At 37.5% G+C, this 21737-nt stretch overlaps 2 protein-coding genes across 7 annotated transcripts in view; one reads left to right on the top strand and one right to left on the bottom strand.

Annotated features, from left to right (window-relative positions):
• The window catches only part of LOC128238879 (glutamate [NMDA] receptor subunit 1-like), a 40334-nt gene extending 25969 nt beyond the window's left edge, over positions 1–14365 (top strand). For 4 of the 6 annotated variants that reach the window (XM_052955179.1, XM_052955182.1, XM_052955181.1 and 1 more), the window contains exons 12-18: positions 40–161; positions 941–1089; positions 3457–3614; positions 4335–4615; positions 5873–6018; positions 12740–12878; positions 13170–14365. In XM_052955179.1, the coding sequence (XP_052811139.1) occupies positions 40–161; positions 941–1089; positions 3457–3614; positions 4335–4615; positions 5873–6018; positions 12740–12878; positions 13170–13306 (1132 nt within the window). In that variant the 3' untranslated portion in view covers positions 13307–14365. Of the gene's footprint in view, positions 1–39; positions 162–940; positions 1090–3456; positions 3615–4334; positions 4616–5872; positions 6019–7703; positions 10528–12739; positions 12879–13169 lie in introns of those variants that run through there. The other 2 variants (XM_052955185.1, XM_052955184.1) reach the window with 2 other exon arrangements.
• Positions 14366–15239: 874 nt separating this feature from the next.
• LOC128238389 (metabotropic glutamate receptor 1-like) overlaps positions 15240–21737 on the bottom strand; it is an 82013-nt gene continuing 75515 nt past the window's right edge. The window contains exons 5-8 of the mRNA XM_052954269.1: positions 21061–21250; positions 19594–19717; positions 18232–19123; positions 15240–17681 (exon numbers count right to left, since the gene is read on the bottom strand). Of these exons, the coding sequence (XP_052810229.1) occupies positions 16232–17681; positions 18232–19123; positions 19594–19717; positions 21061–21250 (2656 nt within the window). The 3' untranslated portion in view covers positions 15240–16231. The remainder of the gene's footprint in view (positions 17682–18231; positions 19124–19593; positions 19718–21060; positions 21251–21737) is intronic.

Raw genomic sequence — 21737 nt, 5'->3', positions numbered from 1 at the left:
AAAAATGAGAATATTACCATCTGAGGTGTATTAAACCAGGTTCAGCCCGTTTGGCCGGTTCAAGCTTGCTAAGAATGATGACACGGAGGAAGACGCCCTCAACATGTCCTCCGCCATGTGGTTTGCCTGGGGCGTCCTCCTCAACAGCGGCATTGGTGAAGGTAGGCACAACAGTAGCAATCAAGTTTGATGTTGTTTTTTTTCATTTTCAAAAATGTATTACTGTAGTTCAAGGAAGAAATGTTTTATATAGCATGTATGTCAGTCAAATTTTTCAAATTGTCTTAGATGAATTTTGTCTTAGCTAAAAACACTTCATGCTTGTTGAGATAATTTTGTGTATTTATTCTTAATAACAAGCGTTTCAAAGTGGTGTCATGCTGTATTCATTTCTTGTTCATTTAAAAGGGACTGTACACCAGATTGGCACCCAAAAAAGTTTTTTCTGTAACGAATCTCAGGACAGTTATTTAATAGAAGGTGTTACGCTTTGATATCATAATTGTAAAAAAATTGTATGGGAGACCGTGTTTGAACCCATGTCACCAAAATTGCAGTCCAGCTTCGTATCGACTGAGCAACGACGGCTTACTCTAATTGGGTGACATAATTAAGCTATAAACCTTCCTCGGTAATATAACGTGATAACACTGACTAGCCAATCACGCATAAGGAATGAATTCTACCTGGTAGACATACCCGGTAATCTTTTTTTATGGAAAAATATGAAATAACTGCCAAACTTAAATAAATTGTAAACTATGTGGTACTTCAGTTAGTAAGTTTCAATGCATTGTACACATCGATGCCAAGTTTATGGCAGTTTTTGACAATTTCTTCTCTTTTTTTTGCTATTTTATCAAACAGAGTACAGCCCCTTTAAGGTTTTCCTATGTTTACACAAAGAATAGACCAAAAGACCTGATACATCTTTGTGCAGGTACCCCCCGGAGTTTCAGTGCACGTGTACTGGGAATGGTGTGGGCCGGGTTTGCCATGATCATCGTAGCCTCCTACACTGCCAACTTGGCTGCCTTCCTCGTGCTTGACCGCCCTGATGCCTCCATCTCTGGCATTGACGACTCAAGGGTAACTGATAATCAAAATCTGGCTCACTTGTATTTCAGCTTAATCTTTTCAATTTTTCAAAGAAGAAAATGCTACGTACTATCCACTGTATTGTCATAGCCTTCATGTTGTTATGGTGTCATGCAATGACTTCAAACTTAGTCTATACACATAAACAACAGTTACATGATCATACTCATGTTTCACATGACATTAACTATACATTTATCAAGGCCTACAAATCTGGTACAATGTAGGTGTATGTGTGTGCAGTGCACAGAAACCATGATTCTAGGTGCAGTATGTTTTTAGTACTGCCCTTTGTTATTTTTCGTATTTTATATTTTGTCCGGAGCATAACTTCAGTGTGTAAGGTATTGACTCCAAAATTCATATACCGATAGATTTTATTGTGGAACTATGCAGTGCACAGAAACCATGATTCTAGTTGCAGTACTTTTTTAGTAATTGCTCTTTGTTTATTTTTTTGCTTAATTTTTGTCCAGAGCATAACTTGAAAAGTCTTTAAGGTATTGACTTCAAATGTCATATACAGAGATCCCATTGAGAAGAAGTGAAGTTAATAGGAACCATTACTCAGTATTTTTAGCTCGACTATTCGAAGAATAAGGAGGGCTGTACTACTCACCCCAATACCCTTCATTTAGTTGACTTAATACTTCACACAGTTGTTCATGGCCATCACATAATGAGGTTAGATAACTCCATATTATCCTTTATACAAATTATGGCCCCTGATTGACTTAGGTGAAAGTTTTAGGGCAGGTTAAAGTTTTAAGGCAAGTTGAGATTTTCACTTATAAGTCCAATACCCTTGATTCAATTGATTAAATTGACTTAATACTTCACACAATTGTTCAAGGCCATCACATAATGAGGTTAGATAACTCCATATTATCTTTTATACAAAAACTATATTATCCTTAATACAAGTAATGGCCCCTGATTGACTTAGGTTAAAATTTTAGGGCAGGTTAAAGTTTTAGGGCAAGTTGGGATTTTAATAAAAAAAACTTCTATACCCTTCATTCAATACACTTAATACTTCGCAGAATTATTGACGACCATCTTACAACAAGGAACATAACTCCATTTTAACCCTAAATACAAATTATGGCCCTTGAATGATATTTTTTATTTTTTTATTTTTCTTTTAATTTCTTTTGAAAGGCACATTTTTATATTCTTAACCACATTTTCATAAAGGGAAAACAAGTTATTTAAATGACTTGCGTCATTGTTCGGGCTGGTTGGTGGGAGGGCAGTGTCAAAGTCACCTTATGTATTGAATAATTTTAGCTAGGTTTGACATAAAGAGACCAAACTTGGTATATATGAAGAGTTTATGGAGACCTTTTATGGGAATGCGTTTGAGGCCCCTAGGATCAAGGTCAAAGTTACTATTAATAGAAAAAGGGTTGGTATTGAATAACTTAAGTAAGGGTCTACATATTGTGACCAGACTTGGTATATAGGAAGAGTTTATAGAGACCTTTCCTGAGATTGTGTTTTGGGCTTCGAGAGTTATGGTGTAGGTCAAGGTCACTGTTGCTATAAATAGAAATATTGTTAGTACTGAATTACTCAAGTAAGGGTTGACATAGTGTGACCAAACTTGATATATAGGACAAGTTTATGCAGAGCTTTCATGGATTGCCTTTTGGCCCCCTTGAGTCAAGGTCACTGTTACTAAACATAAATTACTATTTCAATTATGGTTGACCATACTTGATATGTAGGAAGAGTTTATGGAGGACTTCCATGGGATTGTGTTTGGGGCCCTTAGAATCAAGGTCACTGCATGTTAAAAGAAATAGAAGAAAGCAGTTGAAACTGAATCTCTTATGCCAATCATAAACAACCTGGTTTTGTCACATTGCGATTCTTGTTCAATTTTTAATTTGATTGTTTTATTGCTTTTGACAGGCACATATTACATCATTCACTTCTAAGTCAAAGCGGCGTAGTCGAGTGTGCTGTCTTACGACAGCTCTTGTTTTTGTTATTGCGCTTTGTTAATGTTCATTGGTATCCTGTGTTGAAAGACCAAGTTGAAACTGTACTTAATTTGGCGGGGGATATGGCAGTCTGTAACTTATCTTGTTCCCCTTTGCAGTGTTCTTTTGTGTTTTAATGTCAGTTTCAGGGAATAATTTTTCTAATTTAACAAATATTGACAACACTTTTATTTCACATGTTATCCTCGAAACAATATCTGACTTGATATTTGATTTTTAATCAGTTCTTATTTTGAAAAATAGAAAAAGAGTCATTCTTTCATGCATCACCTTTGTAAGAATAACATATGAAGACCAAAGATCTTTCAAAACATACATGATTGAAACAGGCATTTCTATTTATTTTCAGCTTCGAAACCCGAATGAGAATTTCCGTTATGCGACAGTGAAGGACAGCGCAGTGGAGATGTACTTCAAGCGCCAGGTGGAGCTCTCCACCATGTACAGAAAGATGGAGAAGTTTAACTACAAGAATGCTGATGATGCCATCAAGGATGTGAAGAAAGGGTGAGATTGTAACAATGTAGTAAATTCGTCGTTCTTACATGCTTATGTTCCTCTTAGATAATCAGAAAATCTTTGACTGTTCAAAGTGCAGTATACTACACAACAGGTATGGTTAAAGCCAGATTTTAAATAAGAGAGAAAAGGGCAAATTTTATTTGGGTGTATTGAATTATTAATCTTATGATTTTGACATAGAAATGCTAGAAATTGTGTTAACCTGCAGTAATTTTAGGTTTCAACTGTCCATTATGTCAAGCTTGTAGGCATTTATAATCCTATAGTATCTTTTAATAGAAAAACAAAAGAAATTTTTGATAATCATTTTACCGGTAAGCATTCAGTTCTGTAAGGGCAGAAGGATTCTTCCACCATATAAGTAGTGTGCAATACCTTCCTTTATTCCCTAGCTTTAACTGTAATACATCTTTCAGATTGAACATGTATAATTACACATCGCTAGTGACTGTGTTGGTTGAAAGCGGATTTCTCAAAATTATATTTCTATAATAACAAAGATTTTTTGGTTTTGTGAAATCAAGTCCATTTATACCAGTTTTACTGTATCATTCTTTCAGACCAAGAATGTTATAAGGAAAGCTTTTTTCCCCCTTCAATTATAACTTCAACATATATACATTAAGTAAGGTTGTAAATATATACACCTTTAAAGTGTAACAAATTGTATAGCTTGATGAAAAATTCTGATTTACCCAAATGTAGTGTGGAGCTGCAGGCGTTTATCTGGGACTCTTCCCGACTAGAGTACGAGGATGCGAAGGATTGTGACCTAGTGGTGGCGGGTGAGCTGTTTGGGCGGTCTGGACTGGGGGTGGGGTTGAGGAAGGGCTCCCCATGGACCCACCTCATCTCCCTTGCCATCCTGGAGTTACACGAGGGTGGCCAGATGGAGAAACTGGACAACAAATGGATCCTGATTGAGAGTACAGAGTGTCCGGAGCGAGACCACACACCAGCCACGCTGGGGCTCACTAATATGGCAGGTATGGGAGCTGAAACATAGTGTATTGTCATAGCCCTGCATAGTGTATTGTCATAGCCCTGGTACATGGTTTAATGAAGATAAATTATTGTTTATTGAATTCCTTAGTACAATGTTTTACTGTTTGGAATGTGTTCAACACATGTTTTTAAATTAAGCTAAGCCACTTTTTGTCTTTATATCCCCATGGTTTCTGATTTCATCAATATTGAAAAGAGCGAAACTACTGTACCTGATATTTAGTTCTGTGTTATTTTTAGCTCTACTGGCCAAAGGCCAGAAGAGCTTATGCGATGGTAATGTGTACGTAGTATGTGCATCCGTGCGGTCGTGCGTTCGTGCGTCTGTAAACGATTGCTTGTGAACACGATACAGTATTCAGTTTTGATTGTATCTCGATGAAACTTGTACAGTATCTAGGTATCCATTAGAGCTCGGTTCCTTTCGAAAACCAGCAAGATCTGCCCATGAATGCCTAGATTATGGGCCATGAAAGTTTTAAAGAAATGCTTTCTATTTTTAGCCAGGTCTGCATGAGCGAATTCTATTTTTAGCCAAGTTTACATGTACATGTAAATTCAAGTCTAGAGTTAATTTGCAAGTCTAGGATTTTGAGGGACAATTTGCTTTTTGCTTCTGCAGTTGATTTTGTGAATTACTCTGCCTTGTTCTTGTTGAAAGCCCAAAGGCCGTTTTTTAGCTTGAAGTTCTGTAGTTTGCGCATTCATCTTAACAAAATTGGTTGTGAATGTTTAAGTTATGCACCTGGTGTCATTACTGGCCACACCCAGGGTTCACAGGTTTGGTAAACATAAATCTGGACAGGTTTGAAAATCTTTTTGTGTGTTCGTGCATCCACCTCAGCACAATTGATTGTGAATGTTTGTTCAAATTGATCAATGTTGTCCTAGGATGCCCTTGACTTTGACCTTTTGACCAACTTTTTTTAACTTTTAAAGCTACAGAAATTTTTACTATGAGTACAGTTTTGAAAGCATTTTTTTTTTTGTCAGATGACCTTCACTTGGCACATATTAAAATAGTTCATGCAACTAATCTGCTTACAATACTTTCTGGGCTCAGATGTTGAACGTGCTACGTTTTCAGGTAACCCAAACACAAAACATAAACTATATGTCTGTTGCCTTTTACCCATACATACATGCTCTGGATTGATATGACCACAAAAGCCATGCCAGTAGAGCATAGGCTCTTTTGGGCCTCTTGTTGCTTGTAACATTTGTGTCCTTTGTTACAGGAGTGTTTATGATGGTGGCAGGGGGCATTGTGGCCGGGGTGTTCCTCATATTTGTGGAGATCCTGTACAAGCGACACCGCGGCCTCAAGGAGAAAGAGCTAGAACTGGCCAGGAATGCTGCGGACCGCTGGCGTGGAAACATCGCTGTAAGTGCATTTGATTTGTTTGAGGGATGGAAGTAAAACGGTTTTAAAGCTTCATTATTTAATATATATTTTTTTTATCTCAACACTGTTCCTATGCTAGAAGTGTGCTCATGACAAACTGGAATGTGTTGGGCTCATGATATAACAAACTGGAATGTGTTGGGCTCATGATATAACACACTGGAATGTGTTGGGCTCATGATATAACAAACTGGAATGTGTTGGGCTCATGATATAACAAACTGGAATGTGTTGGGCTCATGATATAACACACTGGAATGTGTTGGGCTCATGATATAACACACTGGAATGTGTTGGGCTCATGATATAACACACTGGAATGTGTTGGGCTCATGATATAACAAACTGGAATGTGTTGGGCTCATGATATAACAAACTGGAATGTGTTGGGCTCATGATATAACACACTGGAATGTGTTGGGCTCATGATATAACAAACTGGAATGTGTTGGGCTCATAATATAACACACTGGAATGTGTTGGGCTCATGATATAACACACTGGAATGTGTTGGGCTCATGATATAACACACTGGAATGTGTTGGGCTCATGATATAACACACTGGAATGTGTTGGGCTCATGATATAACAAACTGGAATGTGTTGGGCTCATGATATAACAAACTGGAATGTGTTGGGCTCATGATATAACAAACAGGCCTTATGCAGACCATTGAATTTCCCTCAAAAAATTACTGACCTGACCAAACATTAACACACCTAGCTTTGCAAATTAAACTGTTTATGATGCTATGATCATGATTTTATAATCTGCAAGAAATTCGTGATGCCCTGTACTGTTTGACTCCTAATTTTCTATAATATTTTAACTGATCTAACTGTGGCATCTTATAGCTAACACTTATCTTTTGAATGATTTTAACTTCTCAAAATCATGGCTTAATGCAAATGCTGCATTCATTTATGATTAAAATTGAATGTAAAATGAATCGCACACCTATTATTCCAATTTATGCTTTGTTAAAGTTCACATCTTACAAATAGGCGTACATGCGTAGGGGTTTATGGAAAAGCTATACAGGAAAAACCTACACTGTCCCAATACTTAAGAACAATTACCACAACACTTAGTTACAATTATCACATGATTCACAGCTTAACATATACATCTATATATGTGCATGACCTTTATGTGTATGTGCTCAACCCAGAGCATGTATCATTGCCTTTTCATTTCCTGCATGTCTAGGCTTCATGTACTCTTGTTTCTCTAGCTGCATGGTGCTGTGTTGCTTGTTGCATGTTAGAGTACAATTAACCCAAACTCTGATTTTACTAAATGCTTGATGTTTTCCTTAAAGCAACACATTTATGATATCTAAATGGAAATCATTTAAAATAAAAAATAAAGCACTTTGATTCAATTTTCCAAGAAATCATGTTACCACAATATTGCTTTGTCAGCTTTTCTTAAAGGTTATTTAACCATCAGAGCCTTTTACTACTTGGTCATTATATTATATGCATGAAGTAGGCCATTAACAAATCAAATAAGAAAATCAACAAAATATGAATGAGAAAAGTATTTATTGGAATAAGATGGAGAATGAGATTTCTCTGATTTTAGATTATGACTCTAGTTTTTTTTAGGGAAGTTTTGTTTTCACTGTTGTGTATTTCTTGGTTCTGTGTGTTTCTTGCAGAAGAAGAAGCAGTTACGAGAATCATGGAGCTTTCTGCGGGCACTTAAGGGCTCCCAGCCCAGCAGCAGCACTCCTTGATGTTGTCATCACCATGTAGTACTGTTGTCTTCCAGATAGTGTTGTGTTTTCCAGATCTCAATGTTGTGCCAATTATTTCATCTCTGCTTTCTATCATTTTGTTATTATGTATTCTATAGGACCATGTATTCATGTGATGCCATGAACTTAAAACGGTCGTGAGCATTCAATTACCTCAAGAAAAGCTGTTGGCCATTACTTGGGTTATTCATAGTATTTACATGGAACGCATCTTCAAGTTGGCAATGATACTATGTATATGGTACATATATATATGACTTACACAAGGCAAGATCTCTTACTATGATTTACATATTTGTTAAGTTATGCCTCTTGAAAAACTGGAATAAACAGACTTGTGTTGACAGCGAACTATAAAGAAAAGGTACCACCCAGAAAGGAAATTCTTAATTTAAAACAAAGTTTTGGTGGGGATATGGGATTGAACTTGTTGGTCGAAGGGTGTTCTGTCCAGACGATAAATCATAAAAGGCTCGAATGAATTTAATAATTTTGGGTTGTTATGTTTATCACCATAAAATAAAGGTAAAGTTTTACTTAAGTTTACATACCACCAATTATCAAGACAGTAATGGCACCTTTTCATCTTAGAAATTGCCAAAAATGTGAGTTCTGGATAATAACTGATGGGTTGACGTATTTAATGAACTTTTGGTACACATGTGAAGGACCATAAAATACAGACAAAGCTCAACTTCGGTTTTAAACTACCAATTTTTGAGTTATGGCCCCTTTTCCTGTCCAGACTGTATTCAAAAATACAGTTTAACCTTGACTTTCAAAAAAAGAATTTGCCATAAATATGTTGTCCGGGAAATAACTTGTGAAAAGGTTGACAGATTTAATAAGTTTTTGGTACATGTTTAACACCATAAAATACAGGTCAATTTCAACAACAGACCACTTTGTTTATACAGAATTGTGTCCCCCTTTTAACTTAGCATTTGCTAACTTCTGACAGGTACTTTGACTTTAAATATTATTTGGTATGAGGGTTATGGCGAATCTTTTTAAAGAAATGGTTTACGATTCCTGTGTCCAATTTCACATGTGGGGGTATTTGTCACTGCCTTGACAGCTCTAGTTGTAAAAGAAATAATCTAACACATGTATTTTTAGCATTTGATATTGTGATTACTGTCTGCTATATCATATAATAAAATAATTTATGATATTTTTTCAAAATATGTTTTGTACAATGTTGTTGATATGTGAGTCACATTTATATCATAAAAACTATATGCATTTGTTAATTTATGTTTTGTTTCACGACAGGGTTGCCATGCTTTTAAACTTGACGCTATGCAGTATTTTTTTCAAAATTATCACATATCATTGACCCATGCATTTTAATGTTTTATACAGACTTGTTATGTTAAATAATTTACAAACCATTTTAATATTATCCTGGGAGTCTCCTTGATGTTTTGTACTTTTTCTATTTTTTTCTTGAATTTAACTCACCTGAGCACAAAGTTCTCAGCATGAGCATTTGTGATAAGGTGATTGTCTGACAATCAACATTTTTGATTAAACAACTTCTTCTCCTAAACAACTTCTCCTAAACCACTGGAAAACGTTTCTGCCAAACTTCCTAGGGTGGTCCTCTTCCATGTTACTTCAATGAAAGTTGTAACACATTCATGTAGAACTCTGGTTTCCATTGCATCTGAAAGGAAAGTCTTTAAAAAATCTTCTTCTCAGAAACTGCTGGCCTGATTGCAAAATAAACACACAGAAATGTTCCTTAAGTGACCCTGTGTCAAAATTCTACACCCCATGTTGATTCATAAAAAACATGGCGTCCAGCTACTTTTTCTTTACTTTTTTACGCCCATTTAGGAAACGTGATGAAATACAGATTGACCTTTAGTGTATTGGCGGGTGGCATCCATTATCCGATGAATAACTTTAGAACCCTGTGTCCTATTGCAACCAAATTTGGTCAGATTGTGTATGGACATGGTTGATAACCAGCAATATTGTTTTTAATAGTCACTCCAGAGTAATCACCCTTTAATTATATCAATTACCTAAAACAGGTTTTTTCCAATCAGTTACTTTGAAGCCTTTGTCCAATCATCACCAAATTCGGTCAGAGTGTATATGGTCATAATACCCTGGACGAGTTTTATAACTAGCCACATCGCTGTAGTCTACCGAGAGTTATTGCCCTTCAATTACAGAAATGCCTAGAGCACCATTTAAGTTATACTCGCGAGAGTGATATAGGGTCATCTTGGCCCTTTTGTTTCAATTTCTTTGTCATACTTGTTCTTGTCTATTCAACATGATTTATATATCTTTATTTTGTTTCTCTTGTTTTTTGTATTGTTGTAGCAATATATTTATTTCTTTATTTTCACATTTTAATTGTGTTGTGATCTTGTATTTAATTACTGTTCAATAAATTCATACTTTTCTTTACAGATTTAATACATGTTCATATACATGTGTGTATGTTAATGTTTTTCGTCATTTTGAAAGATTGAAATTAATTAAGGTGAAATATTGATTGAGATGGACGATAGACTCCTTTTTCCATATAAGAATCTCATTTTTCTATGTGCAATGTTTTCTCTGAAATTGATTGTTGTTGATTTTATCAATCTACTGTGCAATACATTATTCTGTTGTTGTTTTTGTGAACTGCTGAACTTGATATTTTATTTATAGATTTTTCTGCTGACAGAAAATGAATAAATCCAGTGGGTGTTGTATTTTCTGTCGTGTTTTTGTTTTGCATGAAAACATCGTGAAGAAGGATTTACAGCCTTCTGGAATTAAGAGACTTAATAAAGTCTTGTTTCTTTAAATGAGTACTTTGCCTCTTAAAGACAAATCTACCATGACTTTGCAAGATTGTAAGATTGTTGGTTAATCTGGCCCCCTCCGATTGACTCTTTATCATGATGTTACAATATGTTGTCAACACACAGGCGATACATGCACTTGTTTTGATATGCACATCTAGAATATGCCACTGGTAAAAAATAGGACAAGACCTGCACTGGTTAAATATTTGCAGGAGATGTTTAAATTCTGAATTTCATGAAGCAGAACTTGTTATAAACATATTTTAATGTCAAATAGTGATTTGAGAATTCATGCTTGTTCGTCTAAGTCTATTTTATGTACCTTCCCAAATTTAGAATAAACCTTGAGATGTTCCATGGGGGATTATAACATTTGGGATGTAACAACCAACAAAGCAACAGAAAAAGAGAAACCAGCAACACTCGCGCAACAACAATATATATTTACTATTAGTTTTACAAAGATAGTTTCAAATAAGTTAAGTAAACACAAGTATACCAGAAATATAAAGTAAAGTCCAGGCCCGATTTTCTCGAAACTTCTTGAGTCCCTTATAACAGGATTAAGCTTAACTCACTATTTTTCTCAAGAATTTGCGTTATATTCACTTCTTCAGGAGTTTTTATATTTACCTACGAATTATTCTTATGATAATCACAATAAACAATTTTTTTTATCAAAATCCAATTTAAGTACGTTTTTTGGTTAATTGAAAAAAGGAACTTGGGCTTGTTATGCTTAAGAAGTTTTGAGAAATTGGGGCCAGAAGTTTACAGGATATCTTCAATCGTCTTAGAAGTTTTGTGTCCAGAAATTAATCGACATGAAAAACCTCAACATACCATATGAGCTATTATTTAATCCAACAACAGATTTTTTTCCCACAAAAATGTTCCAATGTTATCATTCTCACGGAATAATTTAATAAACTCCAAGATTATAGAAAAATTCTAGCACTGGCGGAACTTTTATAAATTCTTATGATCTGTCAAAGAAAGACTGCTATATCCTCAGCTTTTCCTCATATTCAAATTGGAAATGTTACAGTACATTTTCAAAAACTCCCATGAACTTTCTCTCAAATTATTTAAATACCTTGTTTACAATAAAAGTTCAATGCATGGAATAAATAAATAAATAAAACATTCAAGAACATTTTAAACATGCTAAAAATATCAAAATCTATGTCACCATGCAGGTGAACACTAACAAAAAATATTGTATTTCAAGTATTTATTATTGTTAAGAGTGTGGTTTACTAGATTTGATGGCGTTCATCGTCAACCAATTATCGCAGCCTCGGTTCAACCATGCTTGGTCATTCATTTTCATTGACCATTGCAGAGAACGAGTCTTAGGTTGAGACATTCTTGCCTGGTTACCATACCGTTTGTTATTTATATGAAAGGACTGGACTAGCCCAGAAATAGTGTTAATTCCATATGCCCTCGAACGAATTTGAGGTCACCAAAACCATGTGGCCGATCGAAATGTTCATCTACAAAGGACATCATATGGATATGGACATTTGTCATGGTCCCAATTTCTCGAACAATCTTGAAAGTCCATAGTTAAGCATATTTTTGTGTTTTTTTTTGGTTTGGGCACAATTTCTTTGGTAGAGTTTTGAAGAATTCTTAACTTTTTAAGGGAACTATCTTTATGATACCCCATGATAATGAATTCCTTAGTATGGTAAAATAAAATTTAAGTTAGCAATTTGGCTTAATGAAATAAGACACTTAGTATTGTTACGCTTGATATTGTTTGAGAAATTCATTAAAAATAGTTTCTGATGCAGGTAACATCCGATTAATGGACGGTCATAGGCATTCTTGCCACACACATTACGGTCGTCTTTTGGGTTCAGAATAGTAGTTCTCAGACCAGTGCATTGACATTTTATTTACTGTACTTTCTGCATACTTGCTTGTTGATGCTGCACAATTTCTATGATATTTCTATGATATTTCTGATTTTAAGATGTACATTTCCGGAGATTTATTATGCAGTGCTTTCGGCCGCCATAATAGAAAGGTATACAAAGCGCCAAGTAGTTGTATGTGATGAACATTAATGAGACTTAAATAGATTACACGAATTGTATCCTTTCTGTTCAGAAGCGGAAGACGCTGCGACAGACGATGGCAAGCCAGCGGGAGAGCATGCATCGAGTGAACTCCCTGGCCAAGTCTCACTCCCTCGACAGCAACAGCACACTGAGTACCAGCATCATCAACCGCGCCATCGTCAAACAAGGTAGGGGAACATGTTAATTGTAGTTCTTTCTGCTCGTTGGCCAAGCCTCACTATCTCTACAGTTACGCTGCTTAGTGTGTTGTACGAGGTTAAGATTGTTTTGTGAATATTCCTCAGGGAAGGGAAGATAAAAAGGGCCATCGGCACGTAAACATGACACCAGTTCACACTTGCGTGCCTTCATTTAATTATCACATAATCAAAACCTGTGTTTTAATCATAATTATAAATTGAGGTTACCAAGTGAAATATAACACGTATAAGCCTCCTACCATTACCTTTATGTTCCAGGACCACCGGGCAACTCCCCGCCAGTGACGAAGCCGAAGGTGACGATACAGAGTGGGCGGGCGGTGGCGCCCTGCAAGCCCAGCGTCCTGCTCACTAACCCCGCTTTCTCCGCCGCCAATAGGTCTGATTTTGTATAGGCGACCCGGGAACGAGGGTCCTTATGGTAATCGACACTTCTAGCGCGGGCCATGGCAGCGATACAAACCACTGCTGCGAGACATTTTGTTATATTTATTTTTTAGAAGTTTATAGTTGTCGTTTATAGCGATAATATTTCTATCAAAATGATTGGTGTAAACAAGAGTTAGAATCTCCAAATGAGTGAAGATTTTTTTCTCCAGTTGTTAAAATTGTTGCGATGTGTACCAATAATATATTTATGTTAAAGTTTATATAGTTATCCTTGTAGCTTTTTTATTTTCTATTACTAGTACTTATTATTCTTAGGTTTTCTTTAGAAACATTTCCCACCCTCTTTCAGCATTATACCATATATTTTTGAATTCCTGCGAGTATTATAGATTCGTGAACTTTTCTCTCTCTCTGCATCGAACTGTCATTACGCCTTGTACTCTGTTAGTGGACACAGTCCCCTAATCACCAAGGTTCTAAGGAGGTAATACTTACACCACGCCCATTTGTCATAATTCTAAGGAGTGCCAGAATGTCGGTCAATATCGACCATGGTACGCCGTCAATACACGCGTATTTGGACCGTTACCACTATAGATGTGTTCTATATACTAGCTGTTCTGTTATTTTTGTGTCATTGGCGTCGTCGTCATCGGTGGGCAAAAATCTAAAACTTGGTTGTAACTCAAAACACGTTATATATGTTAGATATTGAGATGGAGCTTAGAACATAAGCTGTGAGAGCACAACAAGGCCTATAACTCTCACTTTGTCAGATAATTGTTTAGCTACGCCCCTCTTTCCACTGAAACCGCTCTAGTTTTGTCTTCCAAATCAGTGTAATTTAGCTTGAGTAAAATGTTTAGAATGAGATGAAATAATGTGTTTAAGAGTTTTGCTGTGCAGTTTAAGAATTCTACTGAGCATTCATGTTCCCAGTTTACCCCTATACAAGTGGATACTTGTAATTGTGTATGCCTCTACCCTGATATTTTGTATTTAACAGAATGATATATTATACATTAGTGAGTCTTTCTCGTACAAACTAAAAATACATATGTGTACTGATATTGTTGTTATAGTTATTTGTATTAATGACTTTCTAAATATTAGATGTTTTAATAAAAATAATAAACATATGTTATCTGCATACTTTTCATATGTGTAGCCCTCTTGAGAACTTATTGAAACCCCATAGGTCAAGCATAGAGGTAGATACTGCACCCACTACCCGAGTTTGGAAATAATACACGAGCGCGAAGTATGAGTTAAAGATGCACTCTTACTCCCAAATAAGATTTACCACAATTAATAATATTGTTTTAATATTCCAAAAAGGATGAATAAATGTCAAAACCAATGGTTCTTATGAAGGATACCAAGTTTAATTTGAAAGAAATGTGCATAAAACACGGTATTTCTACCTTATGAGACTATAGTAGATCACAGTAAATCTTTTAGCGTTCACCAATCATTGAATATTATTGCGTTTTCAGCTATTAAATACACGGTTACAATCTTGTTATCAGTAATTGATATTTTCCATAAATGCATTATTTAGTAAGTAGTTAAAGGTTTATCAGTCAAAATGTATGTTTGTTATACATGTGATTGCATTTATGATTGATTTTGAATAAGAGTGTCACTTTAAGCAATATTTCAATCATGACGGAAGTGTGAGTAAGTGTTTTATACCATACTGCTAAGCGTACCGTGCAGTAAAGAGCGTGTGTATATGGAACTATTGTTGTTATGTATCCGCACGCCGTTTATAGCACGTTATACTGTGATATTAGAATAATGCATTAATTAAAACAAAGAAAACTCATCAATATCACACTATTACTACATGAAGCATAAACCCATAACTTGAATAGTATATAGCATGATTGATGAGTTTTGACAATGCCCTACATAACAGCGAACACGTTTTTTGGACATTTATTATACATACAAGGAATAGTTGCACAAATACGGGATAACACATTTAGACCTTTGGAATATCATTAACATCTTAACTCTCTACTTCCCGTGTCACTCCATACTGTGGAAATACATATGAAAACGGTGCGAAAAAATATCTACTATATATGGATTTCATTTAGGTCTGTCCCACGCCATCAGTAGGCCATTTTAATTAGAATATTAAATACATATAGCCATACACGAACCATCAAGGAGAAAACATGGAAACAACCTTTAAGGCTTCGTAAAACTTGTATGATGAATAAAATGCTATCACAAATTGCACCATCTTTGAACTAAGTTCACATCGTAGCTGGCTACAAAGGGTCGCCAGGATAGTGATTTTAACGAATACTATTACCGAATGCTATCACATATTGCACCATCACTGAACTAAGTTCACCTCGCATCTGGGTACATAGAGTCGCCAGGATAATGGTTTTACCGAATAAAATAGTGTACCATTATAAGTGGAATGCAGTCACAGAAAAATGGCTGTACGTTGGTATGGACAACAATAGCGTCGCAAGCAGAACGCCATCACTCGTCTGTTCCCTTAGCCGATCAAGGGGCATAACTCAATAATTATCAAAACCAGAGTGCCGAGCCGTGCTATCCATGTGCGTACTGTCTCTTTCAACATGTGTACCAAGTTCCATGGTCATATCTTGATATGTTTTAGAGTTATTGCTACGAGGTTAAACAAAGGACACCAACGCTATGACCGGAAATCAAACAACCTAAAGTGAATTTTATCATCCATATTTCTAATGGCCATTGTATCTGTATGTGGAATGTTACGTCTATGTGTTAGGGGTGAACGCTATCATCTAGCTATTTGCATTTGACCCTGGTCATATCGGCCATGCTCTGGTTTCTATTCGTTGACGTGGGCCTCATTTCTATTCGTTGACGTGGGCCTCATTGGCTGAATGATTGAGACTATGCGAGAAGCGGGGGCGTGACTAGACCTCGCTGCTCTCTATAAAGGTCAAGTCGAGCTCCACCCCTCGCTCCCGCAAGAATGACTGGAATTCTAGCATGCTTTTCTCTTCATTCTTACAAGCGTTCACAAAGTTACTTGCACAACCATCGTGCTCGACCTCGGTGTTCGGAGGTTTGTACACTTCTGCGAAAGACGTTTGTGGCAGGGATTCGCCGCTAGGTGACCACATCGATCGCTCACTGACCACCGATGACGGGCTGCCGGCGCTCAAGGCACTCGACTTCCGCCTGCGAGGCGCCTCGTTGTTGTGATCCGCTACTGTGAAATTCAATGAATGGGATGAAATATGTGAGAACATCGGGGACGACGAACGTCGCGGCAACACACTAATACTGTTAGAGTTTGAGATAAGCTTCGGTACTTCAGTACAGACTGAATGCCGGTGATTAAGGTCCCTCGGGCTCGCTAAAGAGTTCGTTTCTATACCAGGTCGCCCTTCGAATGTGGCAAGTGTTCTTTGGAATGTTTCATTGTCGTCGGCTGAAGTGACCGCCATGCTCACATGGCCGTTAACATGGTTCTCCACGAGGACCTGTACGGGTTCTGTGGGCGCGGTGTCCGAGTCTAGAGACCGACACTCGGCGCTGCTCGTCTTGTTGTCCGGGTCTGATTCCAGGGACGTATTGTTCCCCCTGTTACCAAGGGGGTTTAAATAGGTCGACATTGACTTGTCATTTAAACAAACAGGGACATTGTCACTAACGTAATTAGGTGTTATTTTATGGGCTTTTAGCAAGTCAGATATGCTGTCATAGTATTCAAAATCTTCCTCGTTCTCAATATCGTCGGATGTGGAAATGGGGCTATCCGAATATCCAGGAAATAAAAATGTCCGAGACTCGGTGCGCGCGGCCTGCTTACCGCTACCGGAAACATTCCGTCGTCGGAATTCGAGATGGTTCGGTTCGGACGCAATCCGCTTGTGAAATCGCACCTTCATGCTGCTGTTTGGGCTAAATTTAACAGAAGCATAATCCTCGTCAATAGCAGCTGTCCGCTGTATCCGTTGGCTTTTCTTCCTAGTTAGATATGGCATATTCATAATACTGTCCAACAACTCCGCGTCTGTTTGGCATATTGCATCTTTCTTTTGGCAGTAGGAATATTTCCTCTTGACTTCTTCTGACTCGCCTTTGGAACTTATCGGGCTAAGGCGGTCCTCCTCCGACGTCATAGCAGCCGACATTTTCGCCCATGAGAATGTCCCGCACTGCTTGGCGATCCCCGCAGACACATGGAAAGAGTTGTCTCTCTTTAGGCGGCTGCCTACGTCAGTCTTCATGCGCGGACTCTGGTAGGTGTAGAGGTGTCGTGTGTGCTGCCCTGTCCCACCGTAACGCAGCTTGTTGAAAAATCCGGCCCGACGCCGGGAACCGGAAACCTTCATTCCATCTCTGTGTCTGACGTCTCTGAAATGGTACAAGGACAACATTTCAACGGACCTTAATGAAAGAAGTTATTTATTTCATTTGTGATTATAACTTAATTACCAAAACGTGTAAATCCCTGTATTTAATCTAAGGTTAAGGATACGTTAAGGGGACTTACAGTAGACGAAATTATATCGATTATGTGCACAAAAGCAGACACATTCCTGTTCTTTTTCAGTCTAGAATTTTCAGTAAGGCTGTAAATAATTCAACAGAGTAGAACAAAACGACCATCTTGAGTCCTGATTTAATTTTAACCGTTGTTAATAGAACTAATGTTGCCCATAGGTGCCAGTTACATTTTAGAGATGATGCTTTAAGATGGTGATGGTGATATACAAAAGTGTGTTCCACCAACTCTCCTATGATGAGGCCAACGAACTCATTAAATGGTGTCGTAAGCACAATTTTTTCACAATCAAAACTGCAATTCTGTTAATTTTGTTATTTATCGACACTTGGGAAATTTGGATACAACTTGGTTCCTAAAATGTAATAAGCAACCAAGGATTTCAACACAGCTATTTACCTTATTAAGTCAATGCTTTCCCCCGAGGCGCACGAAATTGAACCAATATGGCAGCGCACGTCTTTCGACGTTGTAAAAGCGCTACGTGTGTTTTTCTCGGGAGCCCAGATAATGATGTACGCCTTGGGGAAGAAGAGGAGCACGAGCGCGACGTACGCGCTCAGAGACACGGACACGGACATTGTGATCACCTTCCGCTCGCTCCCAAAATATATGGCCATAAAACCCAGCCAGATGACGCACGTCGTGTACATCGAAAATCCAATAAACTTCGCCTCGTTGAAGTTCTCTGGCAAATTGCGAGTTTTTATGGCATAAAGTGTGCACATGGCGATTAACACTAGATCGAATCCGAGAGGAACTATGATCCCCATTGTGGTTGTGTTACAAATCAGTTTCACCCGCCGGGGCTCCGGATAATCGAGCTTCGAGTCTGCGGGCTCTATAACTAACATGATAGTGATTATCGCACATTCAACGCCGATAATTATACACGTAATTATCACTTGCGCGGAGGCACTCATGAATCTTGGCTTCTTTGTAATGATTTTTTTCGTGCCTTCCAAAATCCTAGCAATCCTGTTTGTTTTCGTAACAAGGGAACCATAAATTAAGGAAAACGACAACCCAGGAAGGATTCTTGTAAAGTAGCACGTGACGAGATTTGGGCGCGCGACGAGAACAAAGTTGCTGCAGAACGCCATCATGACGCCGATAAGAATGATGTACATGAGTTCCCGCGTGGACGCCTTGACGACGGGAGTATTGTTGTGACGCAGGAACACGATGCCTATCCAGAGCGTCACGAAGATGCCGAAGCAGGCGGTGATGAGTGCCACCATGGCCTCAGTGTCCCACCACGTGATGTACTCGATGGGGATCCGCGCACACTCTGAAATACACACAGATAAACTGTAGTTACAATAGGTTTTGAGCACTGCTTTACAAAACAAAGTTATTAAGTACGTTCGACATACCACTAGAATGTTCCATGTACTCTTTACCGCTATACATGTAAATAACATATATTTCATGATTTAAACATGTGCACTTAATTACAATGTGAATCAATAGCGGATATACTCGTTTTGATGTAATATAAATATATGTAACATATAATTACAAACCAATTACATATACATATATACACTTTTCCATGAAATATAGATATGTGCACTTAATGACTATATAAACACATGTGTAATATACGACTAGATATATGTATACACACACACACACCAATATGTACACAACTTACACATACACATTTTTTAAAATAAGTTACAGTATATGATTTCTATTGCATTTGGTTATACATGTATGTGCATCACAAGGATCGTCGGTGAACGCCATATGACGTACCAGTAAGGTTCTTATTGGGCCACCACCCCTGCTCGCAGGCGCCGCACGTCTCGCTGTCCACGATAATCGCGTTATCCGGGCACTTCTGACACACCCAACAACACTGACTGACCCCGTGGAGTGTCTGGAATATAGCAAACATTCACCATAGATACTAGTTATAGGAATTAAACTGACAAACAATGATTTTTCTTAGTAGACGTTCTTGAGAAAACTTAGGTCCGTGTATGACTTTATAGAGCAGTTGTATTTCAGAGAATGAGATCCAGGCCCGAATTTCTGGAATATCTTCAGCTTAACTGGCTTAAGTAGGCATTCGTAACTTACTTCAATTAGCCAAAATATATACTTAAATGTTATTTTGAAAGATAGAAAATGGTTTGTTGCGATAATAATAATCGCAATTACTAATTAGGTCTAAAAACACTTATAGAAGTAAATATTACTTGAATTATAGAAAGACAAAAACAGTGAGGTTAGCTTAATCCTGTTAAAAGGGACTTAAGAAGTTTCGAGAAACTGAGTACAGTACAGCAGCGAGGGGTTCACCCTGTTTTAGACCTGTGAAAGAATAGAGTTTACAAGTATTGATAATTCGTTGTTCCGCTTCTCACTACCAGTAACAAGTGTACCAGGGTTTCGGTGTGCTACAGTCCATTCGGAACTCCTCGGCCATTTTATCGAAAACAACCTCGGATGTATGCCGGAACATCAGTTGAAGTAGTTCGTATTTTTTTAATTATATCATTAATTAAATATAGTGTTTAAGAGTTGTATTTATTGATCTCAGTTTAAATTGATTGCCAGTGAAGTGTTTTATTGCAAACATAATTAAGATACCCAAGAGTTAAGTCATAAAGTTTAACTGCTAAATAAGATTACTACGCGATTTACTTGCAGCGGACTTAAACGTACCGCTTTTTGAGTATGCAAACCGTCCAAATACATTCGAGGTTGTTTTTGAAAAAAATGGCCAAGGAGCTCCGAATGGCTTCAGTGAAGTTATTGAGGGCCAGAATGATGACACATTATTGACGTGTGGCTATTTCCGAAAATATTATCTTATCATAAAGGAAATATTTATGCACGCAAGCTAAACATTCCGAACATTACAAATAACAGTTTTGGCAATACGATATAAAATTGATTAATTCCATGCCTACTACAAGGTTGAGCACAGTTTCAATACTTGAACAATCTATGTTCTACTTCATCGCCCTTCTACCAAAGGAAAGAACCCGAATCGCTACATAAAAAATATGTGATTCAACAACTGTTCTATTGACGCCGTGTTCGTAGGATATATCCCACGGCACAAAATCCCTCGTCCAAATCCCGTGCAAAGGCGGCTAGACCACCCAAGCTTGAGAGTCGAAAGATACAATTTAAAAGGTTAACGACCTAATGAAAACAATTAAACACTAGACAATCAAAGTTGGGGATTTTGCCCGAATCCCGTCTACATACCTTAACGTGTCCCTTGGCGCACTCGTCAGCGCACGTAGAACGTGGCACGTTGCCATGGTAATGCTGGGGCCAGTAAATCATGCGATCGTCCATGTCGAGCTTGCCGCTGTTCCATTTACCAATAACCTCGTACTTGTATGTTACATTCCCGCTCCAGTTGAGCACTTTACGGTAATTCACGATGTAGTACCTGCACGGGGAGAACACGGCGTTAGGCGGCAGGTATGTGGCAAGAAACCCTTTAACTACATTGTACGTACGTAGTCCTGAGGCAAAGTTACACTAACGCTGTATGAACATGATGACTGGCCTGAGGCAATGTATGGCTGGCAATACCAGTATTTGTCGAAACGGGTTTATTGTAAATAAGAACAGTGACGTCACAAACCAGAGTTAAGCACGAGGCAATACATATCCATGGTTACGAGAACAAAACAGACAACTGTTAATTTAAGAAGTGAAAAAAACAGTTTCCACCTTAATGAGCAAAATGCTGTTATTGCCAAAGAACGATCCAAAAAACCACAGTAATTTGATAGGAATGAATGCCTGCTTTGGTGTCATATGACGTGACCTGTAAGTTGTTAGAGCCATTTAATCTAATATACTTACAGTGGCGTAGCTAGCCCTATATTCATTGTTTGAATTTATAATTGTGCTAAGAGAGTTAGAAAAAA

The sequence above is a fragment of the Mya arenaria genome, chromosome 6, assembly GCF_026914265.1.
Source record: "Mya arenaria isolate MELC-2E11 chromosome 6, ASM2691426v1".
Taxonomy (NCBI): Eukaryota; Metazoa; Mollusca; class Bivalvia; order Myida; family Myidae; genus Mya; species Mya arenaria.
The sequence above is the reverse complement of the archived record's forward strand: the minus strand, read 5'-3'. Positions and strand labels throughout refer to the sequence as shown.